This window comes from Stegodyphus dumicola, chromosome 12, assembly GCF_044657685.1.
Source record: "Stegodyphus dumicola isolate Sdum_Otavi_A_Nest chromosome 12, ASM4465768v1".
Lineage (NCBI taxonomy): Eukaryota > Metazoa > Arthropoda > Arachnida > Araneae > Eresidae > Stegodyphus > Stegodyphus dumicola.
In genome coordinates, this window is record NC_140779.1 from 9,590,798 (window position 1) to 9,602,841 (window position 12,044).

Consider the following 12,044-nt stretch of genomic DNA (forward strand, 5'->3'; position numbering starts at 1 on the left):
TTAGAGTGATAGCCAATTATTCTGTGTTAAATAGATTTGCCCTGTATTCTTACCTTTCATTGCTTTAGATTTTTATGTTCATACAAAAGAAATACAACAATTTCAAATACAATTGCAGTAAAATCACCTATCTGTGTACGGAATTCGTAGCAATAACATATCGACTTACCTTCCGTGCAGCCTCGTGGAGTTCTCACTTGTTTGTAGATAGTTCTAAAAGTGTTGCTATTCTAGCAAATTTTTCAGAATTGGGTAATCTTTAATTTATCTTTCATATTTAATTAATCTAAAGTTCTTAAACAAAGTGAATGTTAAGCAATTCATGCTCTCAGTAATTTAAATATTCATTTTATTTTTAATAGTATATGTAATTGATATAAATCAAAATGCATTTAATTTGTATTTTGCCCAACTCATAAATTTTACAAACATTTGCATTCGTGTTATAATTTATAATTTCAAATAAGAAAGAAACATATAATGCCATATATTATGCATCTGGTGCAGAATCATGTGGTTTTTAAGATTTGCCTCAAATATGGCTGCCTTAACAAACCTGCATTAACTGTATGCAACCAAGAAGCTCAAATATCATAATAACTGAAATTTAAATTATTAAATATTATTATTATATTATATTCAATTAACTAAATACAGCAAGCTCTGGATTAACTAGCTTCTGGATGAACTGGGCGTTATTCAAAAAAAGATTGGTTATTGTGGAATGGTGGAAAAAAAAAATTAGCAGCACAAATGATCAGAATAAACAAAATATCTCTTGGAAATACAGGAAGAAGAAAATGTGTGGGATGACAGTAGTGATACTGAATATTAACATATGGGATACTTTTATCCATAACAACATGTAATTAAATTGTACAGAATTTGGGTTATAGAAACATGGTCATATCATCCATTAAAATAAATTGCCAAATCATAAAATTAAATTAAGTGTACTGTTTTTAATGTTCTGTTGTCCATAGACTTTTGTCAGAATACAAGGCAGTATAAATAAAAGCAAGGATCTCTCTGTTTTGAATTGTGTTCTTTCTCCTTTTGAATGCTAGTGTAAATTATATACCAAATAAATTTAGTCTCCGAATCAAATTGCTGGAAAATTGTTAATAGTATTTTATGGGATGGTTTAATTTTCATGAATCAAATAATCCTGAAGTATGTCAGAGTTATTATTATTAGTCCAAAGGGACTTTGTCCCTGAAGGACTATTGTTTTCGTTTTGCGATTTTGCGTTGAATCATTATAAATGTCCGTTTCACTTTTCAAACTGTTGCCACCAAATGCTCACCACTGAGTCCTGCATTATATTTGAAGAAATTAAATAATGAAAAAGCTGCATAAATGTATGTATATTTCTCGCATTGTCATAAAACAACGGTACATAGAGCCATCGAATTTTGAATGACATAATCCTCGTATGAAAATGGTCATGTGGAAGACCAAATTTGAAATTTGGAATTTGTTTTATTATCGATTTTATATTTTGTAAAACTTTAACGAAGTTTTGAGTAACAGACTCAATGATTTGAAAGCAAGCAATGACAACACTCTGTAGGAAAAAAAACCTTTTTATCTTCAACGCGTGGAACCGTGTATCGGAAATTCTAAAGGTGTGCTCAATTTAAAATTATTTTGCGACATTGCTATTGAACTGAATTTTATGGTTTAAGTTCAAAGAATTATGATATTTAATAAATAAAGGTAACACTCAGAACGTTAAAAGAAAACCCTTTGGGCGTAATTTAAAATCTAAAACCTTTCAGTAATTTTTTTTTTTTTTTTTTTTTTAAGATTTTTCCTCTTTCCTGGGTTCCCCCCCCCTGCTATTTTAACTGCCATGGTTTTGGGTTAACTGTGTACATCATCTTGGTTAATTGGGAATCTACTGTATTTAACTGATTTATTTAGCAATTTCAGGTGACACTTTTAGAACATAATAAATTTATTATTAGTTCCTTCTTTCAGTGCTAATTTTTTTTTAATTTATTTTTCAGTGATTCTATTCGCAAGCAGTTGAACAAGAAAACATTTATTGAAGAAACTGGTTTATCTTTTGAAAGAGCTTACCGACTTGATCCCAAATGTGATTATGAAAACTTAAATTTTGATTGTTTTGAAAGAAAGAATATAGCTAAATACAAAATGAAATTTGGAGTTCCATTTGGTCTGAGCTTAGAGGAATTTGCTCAATGGCCACAACCCATGCAAGTAAAAAAGGATGTTCTGTTTCGTTATTTTGGCAAAAAAGCTTTAAAACTGTTTAACAAAAGTGGTCCACCTGAGGTGATTAGAGGAAAAGAATTACCATCTTTTATCAGTGGAGCTTTAGATTTTATTCCTATTTCAACAGTGTCTAGAGAAGAAGTTAGCTTGTTAAATGATACAAAAGTAGTATTTGATGGTATATCTGTTGACTGGAAAGTTCAGTCTAGTGATAAATATACAAATGCTGTGTTAAAAAATGAGCAAGCTATTGAATCCTCTGTAGAAAGTGATATACGAAATAAAACAATCTATTTCAATAAAAAATTATTGAAGTCGCCCAATGATGTACAATTATGGCTTGATTTTGTTGAGTTTCAAGATGAGGTGTGCCATGCTGATAGAAAATCTGAAAGCGCATATAATGAATCTGCCATATTTGAGAAGAAAATATCTATTTTTGACAAAGCTCTAAAATACAATCCAAAATCTGTAGAATTACACATTGCTAAATTAAATTTGTGTCGAAAAGTATGGAAAATTGATAAACTTATTTCATTATGGGATGATTTAATCTTCATGAATCCAAATAATCCTGAAGTATGGCAGAGTTATTTGTTTTTTGTTTTGACAAATTTAGCATACTTTAATACTCCTCGCATTGTTAAATTGTACAGTAAATGTCTGAGGACGTTATCAAACTTGAATGAAGGTATAATTCAATCACACGAAGCTCCACCTAATTTAACTCTTTTTATGCTAGGTATGTTTCTTTTCTTTTCCTTTTCTTTATGCAGATTTGTTGCATTGAAAAAATATTGCATGTCTTAATAATGAGGTATTGTGTACAAATGGTGTTATTTGTTCTATAAATTCTTTGAACTTTGTTGTCATATTTGTGGTTTTTCTGATCATGTTCAAGTGTTTATACATTTTATTAATTATTAAAACTTCAATTAAAAGTAATATCTATTCAGTATCCAGTTATTGAAAAGTGAATTTCAGAAGAATAAATTAAATTTAATATATTTTTTTATAAAATGTTGGATTTTAACCAAATTTTATGTAGTAATTCATAATGAGTATGTTTTACCATTGTCATAGTGTAAATATTGAATTCATATTTAAGATTAATTTATATATGTTTTATAAATATTTATATATTATTATATATATAAATATTTATTCATATTTTCAACTTAATAATTAATGAAGTTCATGTCTAAAAAACATTTGAAATTATTTTTACCATTTTTCTGGTTTGCATTGAAAGTTATATATGTTTTCACTCTATATAGCATTGTAATTTATACAAATTTATTAGTAGTAGTGTGTAGTGTAATTTTTCTGGTTTTAAAATGGTTTATAAATTTGTATTTAATTCATATTGCATAGAAGTTTTGAAAAATAAATTCCTTTAAATGCTAGATGAGCATAGCTAAGTTAAGTATAATATGTTCTAATGATAAATTTAAACAAATTTAAATTTAAATTTTAATAAACATGTATAAAAGTAAAAAAGCAAATTTAAAGTCAAAATTTTAAAAAAAAAAGCAAATTTAAAGCCAAAATAATTTTTAAAAAAAATGTGCAAACATATAAGATTTAATTCTCGAACTAATTTACAATAACATTCAAATTCAGAAGCATAAACAAATCAAGTGCAAAACCAATCCATGAAAATAAATTCACTAATTTAGCAAGTTAAAATTAATCCAAACAATTTTTTTTAAAAAAATGCATAAGTGAATGACTGTTGAGCAGGCAGGAGACAGACTTATCAAGGAGAAGTTGCCTCCAAACCTAACTCTCCAATCATTCAATTCGTGTTTCGTCATTCATGCAGGCAAGGGTAAAAGTCAAAACCAATTGAAATTATTATAGAATGTCCAAAAAGAAATACCAATAAAGTGGTACCCTTAGAAATTATGATATATAGTTTTGAATTTAAATACTATATCAGGGTCTGGCCCATAGTCAGGTAACCAGAAATTTGCAAAAGAGGTATCCAGTGATTAAGCATGTAACCATGTCTGGGTGGGGCTAGTGTAAAAACAAAAATGGGTGATGCCTAGTGTTCTAGTAGGTAAACTGTGCAAAAAAAGGGGATACAGTTCTATATCTCCTGTTCTACTGGGCTGATTGATGAAATTCAAAGTACGTTTTTCATGTCTCAAAAGCGTGACTTAGGATATATATTAGATTTGTATATAGCATTGTTCTAACGTACGTATTTTGATTCAAGATTGGACTTTTTCTCAAATGACATGGCATTTTTTTTCATGTTTCATTTCTATGATTCGAATTATGCCTAAATATTGAATTTTGAAAAATTTGGTGCAAAATTTACAGAGAAATTTAAAAATTTATCATGGCCTATTTTTTTCCAGTTTGCACCAAGAATAATTCACTTGTCGAACTTCTTAATTTACAGCAACTATTTTCCTTTCATTTTATTTCATTGTACGTGAGTGGAAAAAAATATCACGTTCATTACTTTCAAATAATTGTAACAAAGTGCGTAAACCACCACATTGGATGTTATTATCGCTTGTAACGAATATGCCAAATTTCAAATATGTAAATTTCTGGTATGTAAATTCACTTATATCTTAGAAAATTTTGAATAAAAACTCTAATTTTTTGCAGGTGTGCCTAGAAATGCATCATTTAAGATGATGTTAAAAATTTTATAGGTTATAATACAAAAATTTATTCAAAAAAAAAAAAAATGTTTTCGAAAAATTTATAAAAAATATTTTAAAATGCAAATTTTAAAAATAAATCATAAAAAAATGTGTGAATGATATTTGCAGAGTTACGGGAGACTCCCGATTTTCGACCGCTTTGGCTTAATACTTCGTTATATGAACAAAAAAAAGTGATTTTGGATGTCTAAAAGCAATTGAATTTTCTCTATATCATATCTAAAACAAAACCTTGGGAATCAGATGAGAATTTTTGCTTTGTGAGTGAGAGCATACGTATCCAGAAACGTCGTTCTCCAGTTCTCCAATGGGCATCGAGCTCCACTGGTGTCATCTGGCATATATTAGCCAATGAGCACAAAGCAAGTTCAAGGCTGTTATTTGGATGTTCTTTCATTACTTCGTTCATCTTGTCCTGAGTTGTGTGAGCACACGTGCCTTCGGGAAACAGTTTTAGAAATTATCATATTTTGTTGTCTGCGAGAAAGGTGAAATACTCATATACGTTTCAAAAATCATACACAGTTCACTTTCCTTCCATCATTCCTCAAGGAAATGTAATAAATTTGCGATGTGTACCGTCTGTCATTGCGATTTTTCGATTTCGCGTCGTGAAAGGACGGATGTTCTCAAACATGTGCGTACACAAAAGCACAAGGACAACGTGAGTTGTTTTAAAAAAAATCGAAAAATTAAATTTTTCTTCGCAAACAAAGGATAAAAAGTTAGTAATGCAGAATGTCTGTTCTCTGCCTTTTTAATGGAGCACAACCTGCCACTGAACTGCTGTATTCACGCTGCAGCTGTATTTAGAAGAATGTTTCCCGATAGTGAAATCGCTAATAGGAGTTGCAACTACAAAAGTAGTGGAAGAACTTTCAGAAGATGACAAAAATAAATTTTATCTTCATGTTAGAAGTTACTTCTGTCGAGTATGTGATTACATACCACATAAATTTCCAGTTAACGATGAAGTGATTTTGCATGCTAAAGTTGCTGATGCTTCTGCTCTAGCAAATGCATCTTTTTCTGATATAAAGTACTTTTTGGACAGATTTCCTGTGTTACTTCATTTAGTCATGAAAGATGATGATACTGATGCTGCCACTGATAAAAAAAAAATATTGCAGTCGCAATTTTGAAGTTTACAATTAGAAAACTTGGATGAAGTTATAAAATCAGCTAGGATTGACACCCAGTGGAGTTTAATTGGAAAACTGAAAGGTGCTGATGGAATTTGAAAATATAGTGAACTGTCTAGAATTATGTTGGTCATCTTGACAGTTCCCCATAGTAATGCAGAGTGTGAGAGGATTTTCAGCGTTGTTACAAAAACGAGGATTAAATTTAGATTTAATATTAGTGATGACACATTAGAAAAACATTTATTAGCAGAAGCAGGCCTACGTGGCAATTGCTATGAACAAAATGATGAAGTTTCTTTCTTAATGAAAGCAAAATCTGCCACTGTTCATAACATTTGTACGAAAACTGATTAAAGTATCTTGTTTTTGTTTTGTTTTGTTTGTTTTCGTTAACGATGCAAGTAATAAAAATGTTTTTTATGTGTAAAGTATTTTTGTGTTGCTTGCATTTAAGAATTAGTAACTATTTAAAGTTAATTCATAATTAAAAACTATATTTTTATCATTTAAAAAGTCTTTTAACATTGAAAAATCTCCTGATTTTTGAGTGTCATAGGTTGGCAAGTATGTACTTGGATTGAGCCTAAATTTTGAATTCTTGAAGAAGAAATCGAGTTTAATAAAAAAAAGAGAGATTAATAAATATATATCAAATTCATTTAGTACTGAGGAGCTAAAATTTTGAAAGCTAATTGTTTAAAAACTACTTGTGCGATTTGTACAAAACTTGGAAGTTTGGCATAATTTGATCGTAAAATCAAAATATGGAAAAAAAATTGGCATGTCATTTCAGAAAAAGTCTGATTTTGTGTCAAAATGCCTATATTAGAACACTGCTATATATAAATCTAATACATATCCTAAGTCGGCTTTGAGAGCCATGAAAAATTCAAGTTGAAGTTCGTTAATCAGCTGAGTAGAACGGGAGATATAAAACTGTTCCCCCCCCCCTGCAGTGTACTTTTATGTCTATGTATGGTTGTTTTTCTGTTGCGTACAGGAGCAGGATTCATGTATGAAAATCAAAGTCTGTGAAACGCTGATGAGCCATTTACCGAATTTTTGTGTCCAGCACTTTTCTTTCATGCAGTTCTGTTCTGTTCTGTATTTTTATACTAACATATGAAGAAATGAGACTAGAATTGCAAGTAGAAATGGGATTTTGATCCGTATATGGGAACTCTAAATAACAGTTAAAAGCAGGGGGAAGAAATGAGAACTCCCATTCTTAATGATAGAGCAATAATTATCCCATCATCAGCAAAACTCAAATTTATCTTTCAATCCAATATAATAACTATGAAAACTAGAACTTGGGGAAACAAAGATAGCAGAATGAAATAATGCACTGTACATGTTGAACAACCGCACATATTGACAGCTGAATGTCATGTGCTCCATTATTCAGTGTCATTTCTTGGCTGTTTATTGGTATATTCAGCTCATTAACATTTATGAGGTACTGCCTATATTTTTTAAAAATTCTAAATAAATAAATATAGTCAAAAGTCATTAATTCGGACACCCATAATCCGGACATCAAAGCTAAAAACTTTCTACGCATGCGCCGCGTTGACACATGCGCATAGGCGTTTACGCATGCGCGTAAGACCTTTTATGTCTGCGCATGTGCGTGTGCGCAAGTGCAGAATACGTTTTCGCGTGAGCGTTTTATGTATAACGGACGGTATAAGCTAAAATTATCTAATTATCTATTTCAGTTAATGTTGATGATTGCGTTGTTCCTTAATTTTTGAATTGGATCCGGCTTATTATTTTTTTGCAGCCTGTAAGAGCAATACTATAAAAGTGAACTTGAACTTTCGATTATGTCGAATAGAATTTCCAATGAGCTCCCAAAGGATTGTACAAAACGAAAGTATGTTTCGATGTCCATCAAACAAAAAGTGGAATTGCTGCAAAAAATGGATAAAGACATGGAGAATGTGACAGAGAGGTTAGTGAAAATGAAAAAATTTCGATTGACGAGTTAGTCGGTATTCTCGGCACAGCAGTTAACGGGACTTGAACAGCGGAACTTTGTAACTGAACAAGAAATTGTGTCTGTTTATAGAATTAAAGAGAAAGTATTATCACATAAAATGAAGCAACTTAAACAACTTACATTGAAAGAAATGTTTAATAAAGTAAAAAAATAAATATTAAGCTTTTTTTTTTTTTTTTTTTTTTGTGTAAATTTTGATACCCTTTAGATCATAATTGTTCTTTATTTCATAAATTACGGTTTCATATTTTTAATTTTAGCATGCCATCTTACGAGATTTAAACTGATGATCTATAATCCGGAAAAATCGATAATCCGGAATCGCCGAAGTCCCGATTAACGACTTTTGACTGTATATAAATAAAACTATAAATTAGCATGTCATGTATCTGGCTGCAGTCAGCCAATCAGCTGCCTCTCTTGCAGTAAGAATCCGGCAAGTGAGACAGACGAGAGTTTTCTGGTGAACGTGTGGTAGGGCATTTACGCCTGAGTTGGAATTTCAAATTTAGCCAGCGGGACTGATTTAATTTGTAAGGTATTGAACACCTGTGTTTCATTGGAGTTATTTTCTTAAATCATATAATATCAATATCATGTAAATATTTGTACATAAAATTTGTGTTTCTGCATACTAAAATTGTTAAATTTACAATCATGTATTTTGCTGGCAAACATGACAAAGCATATAATGATATACTGCTTCTAAGTTAAAAACAGAAAAGTAATGTACAGTTACAGTACAGATCTTAGATCTTATAGTACAGATCTCGGTTAAAACAGTAAGGTAATGTGAAGATACAGTAAAATAGTTCCTTTATCTCAGTAGAAGGCTTCGCAGAAACCAGAAACAACATTTGGGGGGGGGAGGAATTAGAAGCTAGCTGTATTGATTAGCAGCTGTGTCAGAACAGAGCAATCGCTGAATGTTGTGGAAACAGTTGTCAAGCACAAGATTAATGATAAGGCAGAAGATTTCCAGTCCCTGTGATTTATGAAAAACTATAACCAATCTCAACAGATGTACAAATCATTCATGCTACGTATGTGCCCTGCTGAACCCGAGGAGTAAGTTAAGAAGTAAGCAGAAATTCAAAAGATTTGCAAAATCAGTGCAGCTTATACTGTATGCAAGGCAATATATGTAGTTTTTATTTGGTCTAAAAACATAACAAACTTGAAAGGAATTATTTAGGTAAGTTCATATAATCTCTGTAACATTATTTGAACTCATGTAATAATATTTAAATTGTAAATTAATTTTTTTTTTTTTTTTAAATTCAATTTTTAAGAAAAATTCTTAGAACATTCTGTTAATTTTACTGTAAGTTATAATTTCAGCTCCAAGTATTTGATGTAAGTAGTTATAAAAATTAAATGCACTTTTATTAATTTAAAAAAATTATCTTGCTGTTTCAACTTAGAAGCAGTATATCATTATACACTTATTTATGGTTTTATTTATACACTTATTTATTTTTTTTTTATTTATACACTTATTTATCATTTAGACTGCTTCAAATTATAAATGTGGAAAGCAATTATTTAAAAAAAATTGTTGCTGGAAATATTTTTATAAATTATAAACTTTAAAAAATATTTGACATAATATATTCGAAACAGATATGGCATCAATAATTTTTTACCATTTGTTTATATAGAGTCATTGTTCCATTCTAAAAGTATTTTCAGAATACAATCAAAAGTCTTTAATTCGGACTCGTTGGGACTTCGGCGATTCCGGATTATCGGTTTTTTCAGATTATAGATCATCAGTTTAAATCTGGTAAGATGGCATGCAGAAATTATAAAATTAAAAATATAAAACCGTAATTTATGAAATAAAGAGCAATTATGATCTAAAGGGTATCAAAATTTACAAAAAAAAAAAAGCTTTATATTTATTTGTTTACTTTATTAAACGTTTCTTTCAACGCGCGCATGCATAAAGCGTACATTACGCATAGTCGAAATTAGAAAATTGCAACCAGAAAACTATTTGATGTGTATTCGTGATATTTATAATGATGAGGAATTTGATTTAAATCATATCAAAGACAGAGTACATCGAGATGAAATACTACATTTAGTAAGGAATTATAAGCCGAATAAAAAAATAAAAACACCTGCCCTGAAGATAAGGATAGTGCTGACAGATCAACTTCCAGTTCGTTGCGTGCCTCTTCGTTCCCTCCCCCCCCCCCGGTTCATGTACAAATGACTTCAAACATGCGGCATAAATTCGAAACTAACTCTCCTACTAAGAACTCTTAAAACTGCTGCTTAAGTACCGTTTTCAACTCACTTAGATTTGCATACACATCATTAAAATTTACATTCTGACAGGAACTGGAATCAGAAGGGGAAGGAAAGTTTATAAAACTAGAAATAATTGGTTAAAATAAAACAAGGTCTTTACAAGTTGAATGTGAGATGTATAGAACTGTCCCCTTTTTTTTGGTGCAGAATGTACATGCACTGCCAGTACTGGTGCAAATGAAACTTGACATATCCGTTGTCTTTTCAGTTAAAATTCAAGCTTCACCAGGGATAATTAAGAAAAGATTCTGCAGTTTTTGGAAACTAAAATAGCATTCATAGAGTTGTTTACACTTATTGAACTTTGTGTTTTGCTTTGAAATTATATTCAGAGTTATCAAATGTGGTTCATAAAAATTATATTAATTATTCAATAATATCACAAAGTTATGATTGATATAAAAATGCAATAAATGTCAGACTACTGTTGCCAATTAATTATCCATGCAGCAAGTGCCCTTCAGTCTCAATCTGTTTGGTATAAACATTGCATGGGTTTAGCATCGAAATCTTGCATCAGATACTGAAATACATGTTTAAAATTTTCTCAGTGTTTTTATCTACCATTTGCGTGGATTGTAGTTCTCAATTCATCTCCAGATTTTTTTAAAAAATAAATATCACATTACATAATCATTATGGCTAATAGAGATTAGAATTTTCTAAAACTCATAGTCGCAGGAAATCTAAACTAATTTCTAAACTGTTATAAGTTCACAGACAAAACATTCGGAAGAAAAAATGCATATTATCTTCTTCATTACTGCTAGAAAAGAAAATTATAAAAGCTTTTTGAATTTCCTGTGACATTATTCTCTGAGAATTTTTTTTTAAATTAAAAAACTATGAAAGAACTGTATGTTAACATAGTTCAGTAGCTGAGAAATGCAGTAAACATCCACAAAAATGAACAGAGTAGGCTGTCCTTCACTAACTACCCTAGTATATTATTCATGTTGAATAAACAATATCAGCAAATTTTTTATGTACTTCATTGCTTGAAGTAAGACCTGAAAAGGCAATAGTTAAAATAAGTAAAGTAAAGCTGAAAAGGCAACAGTTCAAAATCTCTGAGGGCATCATTACTGTGACTATATTTTTTGAAGAGAAATTAACCCTCTGAGTGGTGCAGGATTTTAGATCTGTCATGAAAACCAGTATTCAAACAGCATTCATTAATTGAATTTGTATAATTACTTACTTTAGTCTCTATTTTCATAAACTTGCGTTAAGATGATATATGCATTATTAAATATCTTAAATTATAAGCTAATATATGCCAAGTAACAAAACTTCTCATGATCGAATGAATCCGGTTATGGTGCTCAGAGGGTTAAAGAATAGATTTCAGGTGCTTCAGTCATATTTTATAAATGTCGGCTAATATGTGTAGTTTGTGATTTTATTTGAAAACGGATAGCAGTGTGGATACCACTTATAAAAATTATAAGCATGTTTGGTTTTCTTTAATGCTGTCTGTAAGTATAGTTTACCTAAGTAAAGAACGAATGATCTGTTCATTTAAATTTCTACTAGAATGATTGGTGCAAATTTAGCAGCATTTCCACCAACTTTGATAGCTGGATTTCATTAACTGATGAGATGGTTTAATTTTCTGACAGAGGTGATTTCTTTGAAAAATAGGAG

At 30.2% G+C, this 12,044-nt stretch overlaps 1 protein-coding gene across 6 annotated transcripts in view; it reads left to right on the plus strand.

Moving 5' to 3' along the window:
• LOC118186083 (nuclear exosome regulator NRDE2) overlaps positions 1-12,044 on the plus strand; it is a 66,448-nt gene that overhangs the window by 36,194 nt on the left and 18,210 nt on the right. For all 6 annotated transcript variants that reach the window (XM_035356092.2, XM_085827468.1, XM_035356088.2 and 3 more), the window contains exon 5: positions 2,013-2,983. In XM_035356092.2, the coding sequence (XP_035211983.2) occupies positions 2,013-2,983 (971 nt within the window). The remainder of the gene's footprint in view (positions 1-2,012; positions 2,984-12,044) is intronic.